Source organism: Lissotriton helveticus, chromosome 4_1 (genome assembly GCF_964261635.1).
Source record: "Lissotriton helveticus chromosome 4_1, aLisHel1.1, whole genome shotgun sequence".
NCBI lineage: Eukaryota > Metazoa > Chordata > Amphibia > Caudata > Salamandridae > Lissotriton > Lissotriton helveticus.
The window spans coordinates 1891297927-1891320057 of NC_136063.1; the positions used below are offsets into that span (position 1 = coordinate 1891297927).

Genomic DNA, 22131 nt, shown 5'->3' on the forward strand with positions numbered 1-22131 from the left:
TGGCAACTGTGTGGCTCGAATGGGCCCCTCCGTCATTTAGTCACTGGTTGGCTCGACTAATCTCAGTGTATCAGATCGAGAGGGTTGTATACGCACACAAAGATGTCCAAATCTACGAAAATGGAGCTTCAAACCTGGGCCCCTTTGATGGAATGGCCTATATGTCAAGGACATGAATGAAATTTGTGTTATATAATTTTTCATATGCTATGATGTTGTTACGATGAATATGTGACGTTACAACGCGCACAGTTATATTGCGGTGCGTTACATCGCAGTTATTTCAACACAAGTTGTTACAACGGCTTGCGCTAAGGGCGCTGGACTTAGGAATAGTATGATTTACTATTCAAACTTCAGCCTATGTAACAGTAGGGAAGGCACTGGAATAGTAAATCACACTATAACTTAGTTTAGAGTGCCATCCAGTGCAAGTCGTTGTAACAACTTGCTTTCTAATGACCGCGATGTAAATGTATTGCGTTGTAACAACAAGGATATAAGTAAGTCTTACTATATCTCCTGGCTACTTACTCAACTTGTATTTAGTTATGTGTTTCTGTTGTTTTGTATGTGCTTGGATGGGGGGGTGGGAGGGAAATTTTAAAAAATGCAATAAGGACGGTTTAGTAAAAAAATAAACACCTATTTAAAAAAGCAGCCGTAAACTTGACAAAGTATAAAACATTTGCATTTTATTTACTACATTCGACATTTACATATTTGGAATTAAACAAAGGTATTTTCCATTAATCATCATATTTAAATCTAATATAAATTCATAAAATGTATACCTGTAAAAAAATATATGCGTCATTTTGTTTTGCCTGCACATTGGAGTTAATATTGTAACAAGAAAATAACTATATCCTTGTGTGGGTAATAAAAACCGTGTTTCTTATTAGTACAAAAAAAGTACCTACAACACATGTAACAGTTCAGTAAGCACTCCGGGTAAAATAATAATTTACAATGTAATATATATTTTAGATCTGACTTTTTCTAACAACGTTCGTACACATTTTAGTGCATCTTTGATCGCTCTTTCTTTGGCAGCTCAAATAATGCATTTTATTTGCAGATGATCGCATGATGTGTATTATTATTTCAACATTAACAATATTAGGTATTCCCCCTCAGTCAAGAAAGGTATGATTTATGTAGTTATTTCACTAGAGCAATAGCTTAAACATGTTCTTGTCATATTTTAAGTAGCACAAATTCCACCTTTAAGTCTTGCCCTTTAAATAATCTCCGGTAACAAATACCGGTAAGGCTGACAGAAAACATGCTAATTTATCATTTGGAAAACCTACCTAAGGAAACTGAGCATAATGAGGCTTCCTGAGAAGATTAATAAAACATGTACCACAAGCACACCAGCTCTGCTGGTGACAGTGGGGTGTATGTTCAGGGTCCTCTGGTCCATGCTGGATAGGCAAGCCTTCTTGATTGGGTTTATTTACCACGATTCCAGGCCATACATTACTCGCTGAGCAATTCACTAAAACACAATGCATTTACCTTTCCAAGTGTTCGGTTACTCAATGAGCAATTCACTAAAACACATAATATTTACCCTTCACTCACACATTTACAGTGTCTTTGCCACAACCATCTCACAAAAGAAGACCCAACAGTTTGCCAATCTTTCACAGACATTGGCAAGTTTGCTGCCTTTTTTGCTACTGAATTGTATTGCGATATCTTTGTTGCCTCTGGTGACTGGGCCAAAAATGTGTCGCAACGTTGTGAGTTTGTTTACTGTGGCATTATAGCGGCTCCAGATGTCCAACAAATCCAAGACTCCATCAAGATATATATGCGGTATTGTCATAGCCTGAGATGGTCGGTATTTCCAGACCTTTGCGAGATTTTTTGGGATCCAGGTCCAAAAGATGTTCATATCGCTGTCCATAATGTTGTTCAAGAGCGGGCCCCCAGGTGGCAGCAGGCTGGCAAATGGATCTGAATCGCTGGTGGAGAGAAGACAAATATGTTTTGGTGAAAGAATTGACAAAGCAAGGGCCTTCTGCATTTTCAAGTACTTCCCTTTGTAACTTGTGTTCATGGTGGTGTTGTCAGTAGAGACGGGTTATGGCGAAATCTGGTCAGTAGTAACTACTGCTTGTTAAACTGTGTGATTAGTTATGTGTAGAGTGTTATTGTGCTATGTGGGTTGATGCTATCAACAGTTAAATGTGTCTTTCTGATCAGTGAACAGAAAAGAAAGAGTCCCACCTGTCAACTATTTTGAATCTAAAAAAGCATATAAGCGAGGCTTTGTGGAATATCACCTTCTTTGTGCAAGGATGATCAACTTACACCTGCTATAACACGCACTATTCACAGCTTTTTTCCTTGTTGTTCACACGCCGCTGCTCCCCGAGATGCAGATTATCTTGCTAACCACTACAGACAAGCATGTAGGCTATGGTTCCATTAATTGGATTCAAGTTCTTATCCCTTCACATTTTATCTCTTATATTGGTCTACGCGAGAATGGGATGTTTAGTTTGTTTATGAATGGTACCTTTGTCTGGCTCATGCCAAGTGGTGAAATAAAGAGCATAATATTTGTATTGCTTAAATTTTCGTGTATATTAAGAATCACTGTTTTGATTTATACCAGAAGATCAGGCCATAGACTCTCGACTGAGTTCCTTTGTCTTTAACGGCCACAAATCCTGTAGTTAGTGTTTATTGTAAGGCCCTCATTTGATGCACAAGCTGGAGTCACACTCTTACTGCCTTCTCACTCTTTTACTTCCTCCTTCTTTCTATCTCTGGTACTCTCTCTCCATCTCCCTCACACTCACTCCCTATCTCCCTCCCCTTCTCTCTTTGCCTCTCTCTCCAAATCTTTCTCCCTGTTTAGTTCTCTGTGTCTCTCTCTCACTCACCTCGCTCTTTCACTCTCTCGTACCTCCCTCCTTTTTTTCTATTTATCTCACTTGCTCCTTTTCAATCTCCCACTCCCTCTCTTCCCCACTCCTGCTCTCTTGCTCTTCACCAATCAGTTGTCTGTTGTGAGAGTGTGTCGGCTGTGGACCTGTAACAGGAGTTAGGGCTGTGTTGCGTGCATTGACTGCTGGCCTCATTATACACACGACAATCGTTGTGCTAAATCGAAGAACATTTTAAAGGCATTTATTTTACTCTAGAAACATAATACCGACTACCACAAAAAGTATGCAAAATGGTTTCATAGCAATTGCATTTTCGTGTTGCATGAAGTATTCCATGAAAACGTACCTGCCACACCGATCCTTCTGCTCTGATCATTTTGATCACTGCGAGGATTGGGATCCATATGAGACAGAATCCGATCATACACCAGCCAACCGCCGTTCCCCAGGCTGGATATACTATCGATCCATGCATAGGGGCTTTAAATGTCACCAGTGACCAGATTAAAATTGCCTGTAAAAATGCAAGACATCGGTCAGTAGCTCATCATGTAGGAAGCTGAGTCTCTTATTCAGACAATTAAATGACTTTCAGCGCACATATGTGACTGATACTACTGGAGGGAAAAGGTCTGTTTCTGAATTTGTCCTCGTCCTAATTAAGATACAGAAATTGTAAGCAAAGCATCCAAGCAGCTTTATAACACTCATGGTCATACACCCTAACACTGTACCACCATGATCAGGCTGTTGCCCTAAAGTCTCCAAGGCCTAACAGTTTAAGCATAAAATCAGGGCACGCACGTGTGCAGCCCCAAGAAAGAATCCAAATAGGATCAATTTAAGAATCAGGCTACATTTCTATAAAATGCTGAGTCACTCGTAATTCAGACGAAAGACCATTGGAAGGCATTATCATGACAGGGTTGCTTTGGAAAAAGCCAGGTGGCCCCAGTTCTTCTCCATGGCTGGCTGATAATTGGAAATATGAAAGGTTGGCGGTGTGAGCTGTCTGAACACTAATTTGCATGAGTGTGTGTCTATAACATCAGGAGTCTGCTGCAAGATGAATGAGTGACAGTGGCAGAGTTACTGTCTATCAGATTATCTTGAGGGTATTGCTCAACCCCAGGCAGGCATGATTGGTTGGAAAGTCAACCAATAGGGCTGAGCAAAGCAAAAGTCTGCCTTAAGCAGAGTGTCTTATTGAGCAGTTGCCTGTTCCTCTGTGCAGTCAGTTGGGCAGTTGGGCTCAATTTCAAAAACACATATGGAGCATGGAGGCCCATTGTTGTAAAGTGTGTGAGTGGCCACACACTGCTTCTTTGCGATATACCAACTCAGCCTCAAACTTTTTTGAATTCCTAGGTAGAGTTGGAAAGTATGCAAGTATTACCGATTTTCCATTGTAATTAGGTTAGGTTTATGGAGCATGCGCTGTTCACAGTGGAGGAGGATGGGGTAGAAATTAGGCAAATGGTAACACTCATAAAGGTAGACGTGCAGAGCCTATCCCAGCGGTTACTCAAACACAATATTTGCACTTCCGTTCGTGCTGAATCAATAGTTCAGTGTGCACATTTGGTATGAAAAGGCCCAAAAACCCAAAATATTTCGGATGGTATATGAGGAAGACTTTTCTACATAAAACATATATTTACATGCAGAATAAATGAAATTCTTTGAATGTGCAAGCCAATCTTTCTACCATATTTATTTCTTCAAATTGTCAGCAGTGTGCAGAATACACATTGGGTAGTGTAGGGGAGTATGAGTGTGCGTTGAAAAAAACTATATGCATACTTTGGGGTTTTTTATGCATTCCAAAAATGAGACTTTTACAATTGGTGGTCACCCGTTTAAAAGTAAAACTAATTTAGAAATGATTATAAAAACAGAGTGTGTGTTGGCTGACAAATTGGCAAATGAAGGAGTATGGTGGTTTAATTTTAATGAAAATCTAAAAAAAAATGGTCTACAATTTGAAGGAGCAGTTGGAAATTGTCCGTAATATCTTGCTAGCCAACAACCTTCGTGAAAACGGTATGTTTTTTTTCTAGCAATCATTACTAATGGGGTCAACACCTAATTATTGAGCAAGGCTACTGATTTGTAATATTTGAAACTGAATTATTAATATAGTTTCGTTTTCTACCTATTTTCCCCAGAAATCTATGGGATCATTCTAATACTCTGCCACTCTACCCAATTTAAATCAAAGCTGCATAGAGTTTTCATTTCATTATTTTATTTATTTAATAGCAAGGTATACTAACTAAAGTGTCAGTGAGTTTACGATGTAGCGGAGTGATTGATATAAACAGCATATTCACTGCTCTCAGGTAGCTACATATTAGAACTATTTCTGTTCTTGTACATACTAGATGGCATGTGCAATGACTGCAGTTCTTCCTCGAAATGATCATGACAGATTAGAGAAGGGCTGTTTGTGATTTAACATGACTTGCTGGTGTGGACTGTATAAAAGAGGAAAGGTTCACCTTTCTTCCTGATGGACTGGAAGCCTTCAGCTAATTTATTTCTCTTTATGGTGTGTTCTGGAGACAGGACTAAACTAGTAGCAACCTAATTAGTTAGCCAAAGATAATTTTAGGGGGACGTGGTGGGAGAGTCATTATTGGAGCTAAGTGTCTATTTACAGGTGGACTGCACAGACACCTACAAACCTCTGTCACCACACGCCACTCAATTGGCCGTGACATAATGGTCTCTGCCTCTCCCAAGAGGTTCCATTATCAGGGCGTTATTATCCAGGTGGGCCCTTGGTAGACATTGAAAGGAAACTGCCTCATTCTGTTGGAACTTACTCAGCACCCATCTATCTCTCCTAGCTAAGGATAATAATGCAGTATTATACTTTTAACATTCCTGGTATCTAGGCTGAGGTGATTTCCAATTGTTATAAAATGCTCCCAAAAATTCCAATCTAAGTAAATAAAATGGTCATTGAAGTTTTTGACGGGAGGGAAGATGTGCTCTCATTGCAAAGTGATATTCATATTTCTTGATTTTGTACTAGCTATAGTACTTAAATGCCTGCACTCTACCTGAATATAGTTGCAGTTATCCACAGCCCTATTAACACAGTTTTTTTGTTGAGTAGATGTGACTTAGACATACAAATGTAAGAATGAATCCAGAATAAGCAATAGTCACTCAAGCAAATCTTTGTGAATCGGTCCTTAGATAAGGCAAAATGTGGGTCATGGTAGTTTGGCTGATCTTCTCAATGGGTGGGTGAAGTTTTTGAATGGGCTGATAATTGAACATAAATAATTAATAGACAAGATAAGTAATTTGATCCCCAGGAATGTGGGATGGACAACAAAAAGTAGAAAAGTTTTTGACTTATTGACCCCCAGTCAGTTCAGCGGACTTGAAATGGAATTTGGTTCTCAACAAATATTGAAAGAGCATACCTAAGAAACGATTGACACTAAGAATGATCTGCATAAGTAGTAGTAGTATTTATTTGTTGATTAATTAAAATTATTACAAACAAAGATAGATAAAAGCAACCAACATAAACAAACATATACTAAGCACAAAGTTATTATCATCTTAAAATGATTATCTAAAAATGCATTAATACAGTAAATTCCATAATAATATTAAAACGTTTACACAGTGATTAAAATACAGGCATTAACTAAAGTACAATATATTAGCAGCAATCACTATTATAGCAGCATTTAACTAAAGTGACAGGTGTTAGCAGTAGGAAATACAAGTATAAATACATTTTTTGCTGTTTTCCATTTGCAAGCTATAATAAAGTGCAGTGTGCATAACTATAGTAAATTATACTAATAGACCCTTCAACTGGCATACATTTTGATTCAAACAATTCTTAAAATAAGTTTCTTTAAGTATTTTATATCACGAATAATGGTTATTTACTTGTTCTTCGTCTTTGAGTTTCTTCTCAGCAATAATGATGAACTTAACAAAGTGATAAATACGTTTTATATTTGCCCCACTGAAACAGGTAATAATCGCTTGACTGCATGTTCTAATTCCTAGTTCATTAAAAATTGTTTTTAGGATCAACTTCCGAGCCTCTGCCAAAGCTGGGCATAAGGTTACTATGTGTGTTAATGCTTCCTCCCTTTGACTACAAAGCCTGCAAATACTCGATGACCATTGATTTTCCCATTTTGGTATACCACCCTTTGTCGGATATCTTCCCAGCCTTAAATACATAAATGTATTCTTAAGCCTAGGTTTTAAATGATAAGACAAGTAAGACTGAGGTGACAGCCTACCGAAAGAGTTAGCAACTGTCCAGAAATGACTTATTTTCCTTAATTCCTCCTTGTCCCCTATAGTCGTTAATAATGCGGCCATTTGATTCATTTCTTTTTTTTAAACTATCCTGCTCCTCATTTCATCAGCCAAATTAGAGCAGTCAAAGTTACTTATACATTCATTAAAATACAGCTGCCAATTTTTTGAATATTCCCCTTCTGAGATTTCAAGCCAGCATAACTTTGCCAATGATCCTTCCTCCGAACGCACTAATGTTAAAAGAGTCTTCAAGAATGTAGTTTGACGCGCCAGAGATTGGTTTTTCAAACCAAATTCCAGTCTTATGTTTGCTCGACTAATATATTTGGGGATTTTAAAAACAGTTTTATATATTCTAATTTCTATATCGTCGAGCACTTTCGCGTCTTTGCCCCTAAAGATAATTGAGAAATATTCCAAAGATGGCATTAATTTTGCTCGCATCACCTTTATCAGATGGTCGTAGTTGGGGCATAATAGTTTGTCTCTTAATTTTCTAAAAGCAAATGCAAGTGAGCAACCCCTGGCTTCAAGATTGTTAAAATGTTGTCTAAAAATCAGACCGTCGTCAAACGTGATTCCAAGGTATTTGTATAATTTCACATTTTCAATCACCATACCTTTAATATTCCACTCTTTACTCCTAGGCTTCCCTTTTCCCATAGTCATTATCTTTGTCTTTTTTATATTAATTGTCAGACCATTTTGTGTAACATAACCGTTAAAAGAGTTAATTAACCTTTTTAATCCTATTTCTGTTTGGCTCATTAAAATCGTGTCATCTGCATATTGCATATATTTGATTTCCTGACCATGAATAGAAGGCGAATGCGAATTTATATTTTTAAAATGGGCTGGTAGATCAGCCATAAAAAGATTAAAAAGGCAAGGAGTCAAAACACAGCCTTGTTTTAGTCCCACATTCGTTGCTAAACGTTGGGTTATATGTTTACCATCGCCTATTTTGATTTGCACCCAGGTATTGGAGTATAACAGTATAATAATTTTTAATAGAGACTCTGGAATACCCCAATTCCGCAGCTTCCCCCAAAGAATATTTCGTGGCACAGAATCAAAAGCGGCTTTTAAATCAATAAAACAAACATTTAATCTTTGCTTCCTAGTTTTGTCTCTCTAACCTAATAACGTTAGTAAATCAAATTCGTATGGGTTGATTCGCCCCTTCTAAACCCAGTTTGAAATTTAGGAATCAGGTCCTCCTGTGAGGCCCAAGTCTCTAACTCATCCAGCAAGCAACTAGCAAATATTTTTGCCTCTATATCAGTGAGTGTAATTAAACGGTAATTAGCCGGATTATCCTGCGGGCCCCTTTTGTAAATCGGCTGTATGATACTCCCGTGCCAGGTTAACGGAAGAAAATCTGATTTAAGAATTTCATTAAATAAAAGCATTAATAACTCCAGCCAATTACCCAATTCAGCCTTAAATATTGCATTTGGGATACCATTTGGACCCGGAGCTCCGTTGGATTTGATCCTTTTTATCGCTTTTTTTACTTTGTCGAGCGACCAGGGTTCCATATCCACTCTACCTTGAGGAGGAGAGATACCTCCCCCACTCCCCTATCTTTTACTTTATGCATATCAACTAAACTATTATTACTACATTTATCATTATCTAAATAATCTGTATCAATTTTTTCATTGAAAAAGCTCACCCAACCCACTTCATCAACATTAGCACTGCTGCCTCTATTATTAACATTCCCAATGTCATTAATGATGCTCCAGAATAACCGAAGATCTTTGGATTTACATGCATGAAGGATTTTTGCCCAAGTTGATTCATAATAGGCTTGTTTTGCTATCCATATTTCCTTCTTGTATCTCTGTTTTAACTCTCTGATTTTACATGATATATTGAGACACGGTAGCCTGTTATTGTTCCCGTGAAGTAATCTTATTTCTTTATTAAGTTTTCTTTTTTGATATACTAGGTGGAAAGAATACCATCCTGGTCTCCTGGGATTTAGTGTTATACCCTTACAGGACTTGTCTCTAGCAAATTTAGCTACTAATTTATCACACAGATGGGACCAAAGCTCAACCATAGACTGCCCTTCAGCATAAGCAGAATGCGTATCCTGAATTAAACAGCCAAGAACGCCCAAGATATTATCCTCAGTTTTTCCATTCCATGTTAACCTTTTAAGATTAAAGGCCGTTGGAGCTTTTATCAAAGTCCTAGTTTCTGGCAGGTACTCCGGATCAATGTCAAGGAAAATGACTTGTGGATTGGGATCGCTTTTGATCCTTTGGACAATCTCGTAATTTTTTACTAAATTATATAATTTCTCAGACAGTATAGTATAGTCTATTACAGAGGAACAGCCAGCTTTGATAAATGTAGGAATATTATCTGAATCCTGTAAAATCTTTAGGTTATATTTTTGAACTCATTTTCTGTCCATTGAGCTAACCGTTTTAAGTCAAAAGTCTGCCTATTAAAAGGAACAAAGTGCATAATAAAATTACCTGAAATAATAAATACTGAATCCAAATGCTCATAATATAAAGTTTTTACCATTCCCCATAGCAGGATTATTTGAGAGGATCTAACTTTCTTTTTTCAACTTAAATACACATTTAATAAGATAATTGAATGACTGGCTATTAGTTTAACACACTGGCGCCATTTTACATGGAGGTCAATTTCAAAGGGAGATGCTTTAAGATTTGTAGAAATATATATATAGAAAGACCACCACATGGGCCACCTGAATTGGCTTCCTGTGTTGCATTATTACAGTATTCAGTATAGCCGATAAGGGGTTCATTAGACGTCGACCAGGTTTCCTGCAACATTATTATACTGGAAGCTTTCAGGAAATCCATTACTCCTTGATCTTCAATTAGCGATTTTAAGCCATTGGTGTTCCAGGAACAAAGAGTCAGAGGATTTGAACAGCAACAATCCTTCTTTTCAAGATTTTGCTTAGTTAATATTCCTGGGAGCCAACTCCAATCGTCTTGTAACTCAGGGACTTTCTTCAATGCTTCACAGGTTCGCAAACCAGACTGGCTACTCCTTATCTTTTTTTTTTTTTTTTTTTGCAAAGTTTTATGTAGCGCGAACTGGACCCGAACCGAATCAGGTATCTGAGCGCTTTACATATTTTCCAGTTACACTTTCATTTTTTTTAGGCACAGGGAGATTAAGTGATTTGCCCAGAATCACAGGAGGTTTTGGCGTCGTATCCGAGACTCGAACCCAGATCCCCAGGTCCGAGGTTGAGCGCCCTAGCTGTTAGGCCAACTCCTCTCCCCATCATATCTTGATGCCGTATGCTATGTTTAATTCCTTAGATGCGCCTGATGCATTTTTTAAAACTCTAACCTGTTCTATTCTGGCTGTTTTTCTATCATCTCGTTTTTGACGAGCCATACATATTTTATTATCATCACTTTTTTGCTGCATTATATCAAGGGGCTCGTTTGGAATCAACACCATTGGATAACAAGATGCTTGTGGTCGCCAAACTTTAATACCCCATTTCTCAAATACGCTAACATTCGCCATTATTTTGTCAGCAATGTTTCTGTTTAGCCAAGTTGTAATTGTTATCTCCTTATCGGGGTATTCATCTTCTTTCTTAAATTCCACTACATCCAGATCTGCATAATGTTTACATTTGCCATTGCCCGGGACAGATGCTACTATTCTGATGCATAATAAAAGTAAAAAAAGGGAGTTAACGAATCCACCAGGGAATCAAACTTTTACAGCATAGTTTCGGAGCCATGCTCTCCATTATCACTTTGTGATTCTGACCAATATTGTCTGTGTTTTGTAGCATTTCGGCTAGACAACGTTCGGACTATGAATGTATGTGTGTGGCTTTATGTAGCACCGACCTATCCAAAGTAACAGACTGGAGCATCAAAGGTACCGTACGGTGAGTGAAAATAGGATGAGTAGTGGTGCTAAAGGTATTGGAGGAGGACAGGGTGCTGGGAGAACCTTGATGGGTAGGCAGTAGTTGGGGTTTAGATGAAGGTTTTTTGGGGGCAGCCCATGGTGGCTGTTGAGGCTAGAATAATGACCCAAAGCGTATATGGTGATGAGGAGTTAGCGGAGGAGCACGGTCCTAAATTCTCTTTTGAAGCGTGTGGGAAGGGGAGGCCCGGCAGATGTCTACGTGGTGGCTTTCCACATGCTTAGGGATACAGCAGGAAAGGGCATTAAGTCTCTTTTTCACTTTCTTGTATTTCTTGCTCTCTGACCTGGGGTACTGTTTCGGCTGATTTGTCGAGTTGTCTTCAGATCCTGATTTTGGATGCCTGTTAAAGTGTATGTCGCACATTTGAACTCCTTATAGGTGATGCAGATGGTCTTGAAGAGGCCATGTTATAGAAAAGTTAAGATAATTCTAAAAGGTACAGTGTTCGTCCAAAATAGCAGATTACTGCTATTTTCGCCTGAGGCTTGAGCCGGGCGGTCACACTTTTCTCTTGCTGATATTTTAAAACTTGTTGTTTGCACTTTCCCTTTGTGTCCTTGCCCCCCCTGCACTAGCGCGCGGCCCTACTGCGACGCTTGGTGTCTTCATCGATTTTGTGTGAAGGCATTATTTTAACTTCACTTGCCACCTAATTACTGGAGTGTACTCACCCTGCATAGCGCTGCCTCCCCCAGAGGTTACAGCCGATTTTAGGGCTGTTTCGACCTGGGGCACGGGCTAAACTATTGCGGCGGCCATCTTGGGTAGGGCTAGCCTCCCTTGGGGGCGAGAGTCACGGGTATAAAAACAAACAGTCATGTCTCCGCGCAGCGGACGCGCTCAGCGGATGCGCCGGACTCGCGCCGGAGTCAAGCCAGAGTCCGGCCCATCTGTGCCCGTCCGCGGACTGGCCGGGCACAGGGCTGGGAACCCTGCTAGGTCTGATAAAGGGAGCTATAGCAGACAGGAATTATTAGCCCTAAAGTCGGATTGCGGATGTGACCTACATAAACTCAATCCCTCAGATTGGACAGGCCCGGTGAGTTGTCAGAACTGTAACCGTATTTTCACGTGGTCCCAGGTCTCTTCCTTTTTAACACATAACTATACCCTAAAGGCAGGCTTAATTAATACTAGATCTCTGCCAAAGCATGCCCAGCATATTCAGGACCTTATAACCGATGACAACTTAGATTGTCTCTTTATGACAGAGACCTGGCTCAAACCTTGGTGCACTCCCGATCTGGTACATGCCCTTCCTCTCGGATATGGTATCCAAAGGGTTGACAGAGGAAATGAACAACGGGGGGGGAGTGGCCATCATACATAGAGATACACTTGGCTGTTCGGTGACAGAACTCCATGAATTAAAAGATGCGGAAGGAATGGGCTTCTGTATTAAAATTCATGACAATTTCTCCTTCGCGGGGCATTGATTTACCATCCTCCGGGATCATGCACAGGTTTTCTGGGGAGTATTGGAGATGTGTTAAGTCCACTGATACTTAAATACTCCAATTTTACTATGTTGGGAGACGTAAACATTCATCTAGAGTCCAAAACGGATGCATCCACTATCTCCTTTAGGGAAACCATGGACGTATTGGGCCTCACTATTCGTGACACCCAAGCCACCCATGAGGCTGGGCATACGATAGATTGCATTGCCTCCAATTTAGATATTTTAAAAACAGACCATCTGAAACCCCAAACGTGGACGGATCACGCATTAATACATTTTATGTTCTCATTAGAGACCAATAGAAAGAACAAACAGGCAGAAGAACGTTACTTGGTTAGGCAGGATGACTGGAAAGCTATTATTAATCACCCAGAACTAACCACAATGGCTAGAGAATGTAGACCCAGGACAGCAGATCCTCCAAATTTAAACACCTTTAGAGCCTGGATGAATGAACTGAAAGGTATGGCTGGACAGGGAAGAAATAAAGCCAGACCCGGGAAAAAGAAGAAATCCGCCCCTTGGTTCGATCGAGAACTTAAAAACAAACAGGGGGAGTTACGTAGAGCTGAACGTAGCTGGCGGAAAAATTACCACAGTATAGAACGTGGTAAATATAAAAAGATCAAAAGTGCGTACCACGCACTAATCAAACACGCAAAAACAAAGTATTTTTGTCAACGATTGAAACAGCCAACAACAAACATAAAGCGATTTTTAAGATTGTGAACGATTTTAATAAACCTAAATGTTTAATGCAGGACATTCCGCCCTCACAAATACTCTGTGACTCTATCGCAGACTTCTTTGAAGAAAAGGTCCAGGGTCTGACGAAAGACTTTGAGGTCCCTATTCAGGATGCAATGAAGGAGGATGACAACACAAGGCAGGAGAGAACCCAGCTCACAGCCTTTACTACAATTAGTCTGGAGGAGACTAAGCGAGCCATCCTAGCAACAAAATCGGGATCACCTTTTGACCCTTGCCCCATTAGACTTTTACATCTCATTGCTGATATTGTCAATCCAGATATAAATGACATCGTCAATAATTCACTGGCTACTGCCAATGTCCCGTCAGAGTGGAAATTGGCAGCAGTGAAACCTTTGCAAAAGAAACAGCTCCCTGACCCAACTACACTGTCAAACTTACGTCCCATTTCACTCCTCCTGGCACTGTGTAAAATTACAGAGTCGATAGTAAATAAACAGCTTACTAGCTTCCTGGAAAACAGTGAAGTATGGCACCCCAACCAAGCAGGTTTTAGGACTCAACATTCTACGGAATCAGCTCTCCTGTTCACTACGGAGTCTATCCGATCTGCCCTAGACCAAGGAAAGAAGGCCGTCTTGATACTATTAGACCTGTCGGCGGCCTTCGACACGGTCTCACATGTCATCCTAATAGACCGGCTAATAACATCTGGCATCTCAGGCATAGCCCTGGAGTGGATAAGAAACTTTCTAAGTGACAGGAGACAAGTGGTGACCTTGGGGGACTACCGTTCCAGTGAGAAATCGCTGTCGACTGGAGTACCTCAAGGTTCCAGCTTGAGCCCGACATTATTTAATGTCTACACCGCACCTCTGATAAAGTTGGTATCGTCCTTTGGCATAGATGTAATAGCATATGCCGACGATACTCAACTTATCCTGGTAATGGATAAAGATAACCAGGTCTGGGAGGAAAAACTCAAATGTTGCCTAACGGCCACCTTTGATTGGATGCGGAGAAACCATCTAAAATGTAACACAGGCAAAACTGAGATCATGCCTATAGGCCCAAAAAATGATTTCATCCCCAGACTATGGTGGCCTGAGAAGGCAGAAATACCGCCTCACACCACCTCCTCAGCCCGTAATCTTGGGGTACACTTTGACTCCGACTTATCTTTTAAAAAGCAGGCGTCAAAAGTGGCAGGCATCTGTTTTGGGGTGATAAAGAGTCTCAGGAAGTTCTTCGACTTGCTGCCCTTTGAAGCGAGGAAAACCGTTACCGTTGCATTAGTTACATCACGCATAGACTACTGCAACAGCCTGTATGCTGGAACCAATAAGGCGGTTACTCACAAACTCCAGATGGTACAGCATGCGGCAGCAAGGCTGGTCCTAAAATGGCCGAGAAAATCCTCAGCATCCAAAGCACTCAATGCACTACATTGGTTGCCCATAACAAAGAGGGTCCTGTATAAAGTGCTGATAATCACCTTTTGAGCTGTCCACGACCTTGGCCCTTTATACCTAAGGAAAAATGTTGTTAGATACTGTCCGACCCGAGCACTGCGATCCTCAAACGCCAACCTATTGATCGTCCCAGGGTTTAGACTTAAATCCCGTGGGGGCAAATCCTTGGCGGTATTGGGTGCAAAAGCCTGGAACTCCCTTCCTCCACACCTCAGAGCACTGGCCAAGGAATCAGAATTCCGTAAACAACTAAAAACCTGGATTTACAACCTTCCAGACATAGCTGCCAGAGCACTAGTGTGAGTCCGGCCCTGATCAATCCAAGCAGTAATGGCAACTTTGACATCAGGTTGACCTCATATTGGCGCCGAGATGCTCCCTGGAGCAATTGTTGCGCGGTATAAATGGGCTATCACATCACATCACATCACATCACAGAGTATACTACTGCCTGCTATATGGTGTGTGGCTCCTCCATGTGGACTAACTCTTCAATGGCTATTCTCCAAAAGGAGAGTCTTGAAATTGGGCAGGCGTATTTCAAGTTAAAAATGGTTGTGAGTAATTTTCTTTAGAGTACTGGAAAAAATGTCAGATTTAGGGGATAGATTTATAAGTGACTTATAACACAGGCTGCAGACTTGATTAGGGTACAGCATGTGGAGTTATTGGGGCAATGCTGCTTGTAAGCATAAGCTATAAGTGAATGGTTGAACCTGTGAAAGATGATTGTCAGCTCTAGTTCGAGTGGGTCTGGATATTGCTGCAGCGTGCTTGAAACTTTAGATAGCTGCGTGGATTTTGTAAATTTCTGTAGAGCCATGTTCGGATGGATTAGGGTAGAATGCCCCATCATTATCATCTTCATGAAAGATTTGAGTAGGGGACAGCAGTTGGAGTGTTTTCACTCTGATCCTGAGAGTTTCCATTTGTTTCATTTTTTGCTGTGAGGTATGTGTTTAATTATATATGATTAGAAACACAATGACACATATCACAGGTGAAGGATCCAGCCTTTTTCTAGGAGGCACCTGAATCATAAGGAAGATATAAAAATAGCAGATGTGAATAATACTTAATGGTGCTACCTTACCAACAAGAGACATGGGGATATGAAGAACCAACAGAGTCTCCACCACGCCCAGAAGAGCCAGTGCTTTTTACCAATCATCATTTCTATGTCTTCAATAAACCGGTTTCCTCCTGTTGAAAGTTGTAAATGTTCAAATATTATGTGGTATAGAATAGGCAGGTGACAGCACTACATTGTCAAATATGTAACAACAAATGCATACAAAAAAATGTTTCAATTATAAAATTTAAAATATTCCAGAAGTGGGAGCACATTTACTCAATTATAGCACAACACAGTAGGAGAAAGAAAGGCATAGTCATCTTTACTATCTGCTGCTACTCTCTTCTCTGGTGCTGCCGCACAAACAGGCTGCCTTGTACCATGAACACACATTTGCACTATATTGAAAAGGTGTGTGTATGATGTCCCATCTAGTACAAAATCCTATGCGTTTTGTTTACATTTCACCCACTCGATGTGTTCAGTTCATTGCAGCACACAAATAATAAGTGAAATATATGGAGAAATAAATATATATTTCTGGTAGTTAACACCTGCCTCAAAGAGGTGTTATTTCTTAATGCAAAGCCAGGTCTGATAACATTTGTAGATCTGGCCTTGCATAAAAACAATGTGTGGTAGTGTAGAATGCTGAAGTATCATTCATGAAATGGCCACTTGAAACAAAGTAATGCACCTGAGCACTATTTGTGGTATTTGTGAAACTTTTAGGGCAGCTTTCCAGCACAAACCTGTTTTGCACTGGAAAGTAAATATGTTATCTGACTTTGCCCTGCTTTTTTGTCACTTTGTTATTTTGCAGAAGCTCAAAGTCTTCAAAAATCCATTACTTAATTTGTAAAACGATAAGGGCCGGGTCTCAAAGTTTTGTTCAGCAGCCGCAGCTGGTGCTATAGAATGTCAGGAGTGGAGAATACAGAGTGTGTAGTCGTGCTTCCACCTCATGCCTCTTTAATCCACCACAAATCACTACCTGTCTCTTTATTTCACGATTTCAGGTTCTTTTTTATCCCTTCTTCCCTGTCACCAGTTGTCCGCCTTCTTTCCCCTTTTTGTGTTTCTCTCTCTTGCCCTGGATCAAAGCCTGTTGGGAAAAATAAGTCCCAATCACCGAATTTGTGTGCCGGTCGGCCCCACCTGCAACTAGGGCTCAAATTAGGCACTTGAAAAATCTGCCTGATGGTGTATGAAATAGAGTACATACAGAATGCCTCTGTTTTGAGCGAACTGAGTAAGCTTATAGAAACCCCTTTTCATTTGGCATCATAAACCTCAATTCCATTTTACTACTCATTTCCATAATAACAGTCTTTTACAGTTAGGAACAACACATTTGCTTACCGTAAATCCAGCACACTCCCACGAGTTCCAGCAGTGCAGCAATCAGGATGCCCCATCCAGCACAAAAATGATCAATCAAATCAACCCAGAAAATGCCTGCCTGTAATGATATAACAAAACACGTATTTTAAGTATCTGACCCTCAAAGTAGAAAGTATTTCAATATTAAACTTTGACTGAAACGCATCCTTAATGTATAAATCAACATCAGGGGCAGCTCCTCCGCAATAGCAGAGGAGCGTCGCCCCACTGGCATGGGGGCAGCATGAGAGCAGCGCGGGGATTGCACAGGGAGTCTCTGCTGTTGTCCCAGTGTCTGCTGGGACCAGGAAGCAGCAGAACACAGACCCACGAGGAGCGATGCAACTTCAGGTACTCCTTTTAAAAAAAATATTAACCTTCTGCGCTCTTCCGCGCCCCCTTCACCTGCACACCACCTCTTCATTGTGTCAGCCACCACTGATCAACATCTGCAGAATCCATCACATTTTTAGTGATTTTTCTGCACAGTAATACTAAGAGCCTGGTTCATAAAGGTAAACTTACACTTTGGTGTACACTTATGATTGTTTGCTATGCACAAATGGATATAGGACTGTCCTATCTTTTTATGTGCAGAGACTTAGCTTTCGTAAAGATACTACTAAATCCCTTCGTGAATAGCAAACAATCATAAACTTTCACAACAGTATAAGTTTACCTTTGGGAATCAGGCCATGAGTTTCTAAGGTCCTGATCTCAAGTGGGGTGCTTGGAGATGGGATATTACCCTAACCTAGTAAATACCAACATTTTGGGTTGTGTGTGTGTTTACTGGATACACTAAATACTTCCTCTTCTGAGTTTTTCACACAAAATGAGCAGAACATGAAAAATGTGGCGCCTAATACACTGGATTCCTCATGTATTGGTATTATCGGCCCTTTGGCCCTAGTAAATTGCGAGGTTTTGGTAATGGTTTCACATCTTCGCTATGTTCACTAAGGGGCTGCACCAAATAAAGGGATTTTAAATCTCACTTGAAATGGAAACTTAATATGTATGGTTTCTTTCTTTCCACTAAATGATATTCTAAACCAATATGAAAAGCCTTTATTTATAGCCTCATTTAATTTGGGATGCGCCCTACCCGATCTCACCAATTTCATACACTCAGCATTCCCTGCGTAGGAGTAAACCTGCCCAATCTCCCTGGAGGGAGTGCTGCAAGACGCTTACAATACCCACACACCTACACATGTGTAGGTATTCGCTTTACTATGGCGGGTAGAAGCTCCATTGAACAGTGCACTTTCAGTGTGGGTGTGGCTGACACTTGCACGCGGGCCAGCAGACGCGCCCGTAATCTTATTAGCAAGAACAGCGGTCCAATGACGCACGACATGTCTCAAGAGCTCAGGAGATGGATTTGCTAAAGCAAGACATTGCGACAGTAAGGCAAAATGGAATGAACAAGTCAGCTGTCAGGATCATGCTGATAATTCCATATGCCTTTGGTGTCCTCAAGTTTGTTTCCCTAATTAAGTGGCGGAAGAAAGCCCATATTTAATCTTATGGGGACACAATTATCGAAGAACAGGAGTGGGGGTCAAGTATAGAAACGCCAATCCAAAGTAATTTCCCGGAGAGAGACATGCGAGTCATAACAGCCGGGCAGTCTATTTAGTTTTGTTAGTTTCTAAACTTTCCTTACTATGTCAATGTATCGAATCACATATATATTTGTTTAGCAACCTTTTGTCCTTACAAACTGTATTTTAAAGTATGATTTAAGAGAGGCAAGTCAGCCAGAATTCAGAACATTAGTAGAGAACATTCTGCTCCAAATCACAAACGACATATTCATGCAGTGTTCAATCAACAATTATTAACTGCCTAGAATAGTATTATATTCCTAGCTTGTATCATCCAGGTGCATTGTGCCAGTAGTGGTAGGTCAGCAGGCACTTTGAGAACTCTATAAAAAAATAGTTCCCGCTCTCTTTTATACCACAGCCAAATTACGAAAATATGTAGCCAGGATTATCTGACTTATTCACCATAAAAGCAAAACGTCTTTTGTTGGTAAAGGTATTCTCAAATACTAGTCTATACCTTTAAGGGTGGCTTGATCCATCCTCAAAAACGTAAACAGCTGGAGAACCCCGGATTCAGTTTAATTCTAAGTACTTCTGACTTGCTTGGATAGTAAATAAGGCTGTTATGTCGGACACCTAGCCTATAGTCTTACCTTTTCTCTCCTTCAACAAAGGTAATTTTGCTTTAATAAAAAATCCTGAAACTGCGGAATTATTTAGCTGGATTTCCATAAACTAGCTATGAATAAACAAGGTTTGAAGCAGACTGCCATCATCTACCTAGCCCTGTAGTAAAGAAAGTCTGAACTACCACCTGGAATCCGTCAGAAAGAAACTCTTCTCTCCTACCAACACCTGATAGCGAGAAATTCAGATCTACTACTTGAACCCTGTAGTAAAGAAACTCTGCTCTACTACCTAATCTCTGTAGTAAATGAGCTTTGCTCCACTACCGAGAGCATGTTGTACAGACACCCTCCTCTACCATCTAGATCTCCATAATAGAGAAACTCTGCTTTAATGCCTAGAGCAAATTATAAAGAAACTCTGCCATACTACCCAGAGCCCACAGTAAAAATAATCCAATTGTGCTAAATAGGTCTGAGAGTGAAGAAAATCTGCACTCCTACCTAGACTCCCACTGGAAAGATACTCCAGCTCTGTTTCTTTGATCACCACAGTAATGGTACTCTAGTTCTGTTGCCTAGACCCCACAGTAAAGAAACCTTACACTACTACTTAGACCACATAGTACACCAATTCTGCCGTGCTCTCTTGACCCTAACTGTAAAGATACTCTAGATATGCTATCTAGACCCCATAGCATAGAAACTTCGCCCCACCATCTAGCCCCTATAGTAGAGAAACGGTGCTCTACTACTGAATTGTTTAACGTTGATAATCTCCAGTTATTGAAACTATTACATACGGTTATATGAACATGCCTAGCTTGAAAATGTCTTAATAATACTGGAGGTCCCTAAAAGGAGAATAGCAAAATGCAAAAAATAATATTTGCACTACTTTTACCCCCAATTACATAGTACGTACAAAGTGAACATGGAAAACCACAATAGCCTGTGAAATTGAAATTAGTAATATTGACAGAAGTGCTTATTAACAGGAAGTTCATATTTTTTTTAACCTTGAATCTTTTGCTAGGTTCAATACTAAAATTGAAGTCTCAATAAGGAACAATGTGCTGTTCTTAAAGCAAACATGAACGGTTCTGTACCTGGGTGACACAGACGAGACCAAGGAGGAACAACATTAAACAGACACCAATGGTAACAGGGATGCGCATCTTTTTCATCAATGTTGGGAAAGCGTCATGAATGGTTGTTGTAATGGTTTCTGCAGAAAAAAGAGTTTGATTTAGTCTACTTTGGACTGGGTCACTGGAATGTAGTAGTTTGTACAGAGACCAGACCAGCGGCGCGGTAAAACAACACTACTTACCTATGGAGGCAAACTGAGAGTCGAGACCCAAGGTCAGCAGCATGAAGAAGAACAGAATGGACCACAAGGGAGCCACCGGCAACTGAGAGAGAGCTTCGGGATAAGCAATGAATGCCAGGGCAAAACCTAAACCACCAACATGAAGACAAGTGTCAAAGAGTGCCAGCTACTGTAGCGTTTGAAGAAAAATGGTACAAAAGAGACATACATGAAATAAAGAGGTCAACAGCATGGAATGCAATCTGCACGCTGGGACTGCTACAGCAATGCTTACAGCAGACTATGAAATTAAGGAGTACATTTTAGCAAACACTCATTAACAGGCAGTAAATGTAACTTAAAGATGTCCGGATCTTCAAAACTGCCTCTCCAACTAATGCTGAAGTAGTATCTGACCCCTGTGTGTGTTGCCACGTAAGAAGCTACTGGCAGGAAGAGGTAACCGGGAGATGGTATCCTAATAGGCAAGAAGACTTTCCACAAAAAATGTAATTACTCCTCCAGAGCATGTGCATTCACCAGAGCTTTCTGGGTAACACAGGTAGAACAAACTCCGGCGAATCTACAGAGTGCAGTTCCAGAGTCCGCCAGAGTACCCCACAGGCCCACTAACCATCCCCCCGAATGGAGGACCCGAGGAGCCTGTGGCCCATCTAGACAGCCAGGCCGGTGATACCCTGAAGCACACCTAGAGCAGTGTCTACTGTAACTCATCCATGGAATATTCTGCTGTGGACGGATGCTAGTGCCGCCATCTGGAGGACGTTGGTAGGTGCAATCTTTGACTTCAACCCACAAGAACTCTGTATGTTCTCTTTAGATGTGTAGTAGAAGTGCTACTTTCACAAATCTGTTCATTGAAAGGGTTAATTCTACCAGCATTGCCATAAGCATTTGCAGTCTCGTTCAACCAATTTCAGGCGCTACTGTCAACAGATTTGATTTTTGCACTATGCCGTCACTAATGATGAGGGACCCATATCACAACCCTTTACACAATTTCAGACTTACCTGAATCGACCACCTTGGAGACAGGTTTTCCTGCCTTGAAAGCCATATGTCCCAGGATGGAAAAAATTGCAAATCCGGCGAAGACGCTTGTAAGGCAGTTTGTAATACAAACGAATATGGCGTCCGAATAGCAGTTGTTGTTGAATTTATTGTAGGAAGACAGGGCTACCAGACCTCCCCAAGCCACCGACAGAGAAAAGAAGATTTGAGTCGCAGCATCTTTCCAAACCTAAAACAGGATCAGAATTTCATCAATATATGGATGACATTACATGAGGAAAACGTTGATATCCAGTAAAAAAACAAATGTTTACATGGATCAAG

At 40.5% G+C, this 22131-nt stretch overlaps 1 protein-coding gene across 1 annotated transcript in view; it reads right to left on the reverse strand.

The window, feature by feature from the left end:
- Window positions 1-675: 675 nt before the first annotated feature.
- Window positions 676-22131, reverse strand: part of LOC144829415 (sodium- and chloride-dependent neutral and basic amino acid transporter B(0+)-like) — a 54823-nt gene continuing 33367 nt past the window's right edge. Inside the window, exons 8-14 of the mRNA XM_078688537.1 lie at window positions 21808-22036; window positions 20797-20922; window positions 20573-20691; window positions 17261-17360; window positions 15917-16026; window positions 3256-3423; window positions 676-1976 (exon numbers count right to left, since the gene is read on the reverse strand). Coding sequence (XP_078544663.1) covers window positions 1812-1976; window positions 3256-3423; window positions 15917-16026; window positions 17261-17360; window positions 20573-20691; window positions 20797-20922; window positions 21808-22036 — 1017 coding nt within the window. The 3' untranslated portion in view covers window positions 676-1811. The remainder of the gene's footprint in view (window positions 1977-3255; window positions 3424-15916; window positions 16027-17260; window positions 17361-20572; window positions 20692-20796; window positions 20923-21807; window positions 22037-22131) is intronic.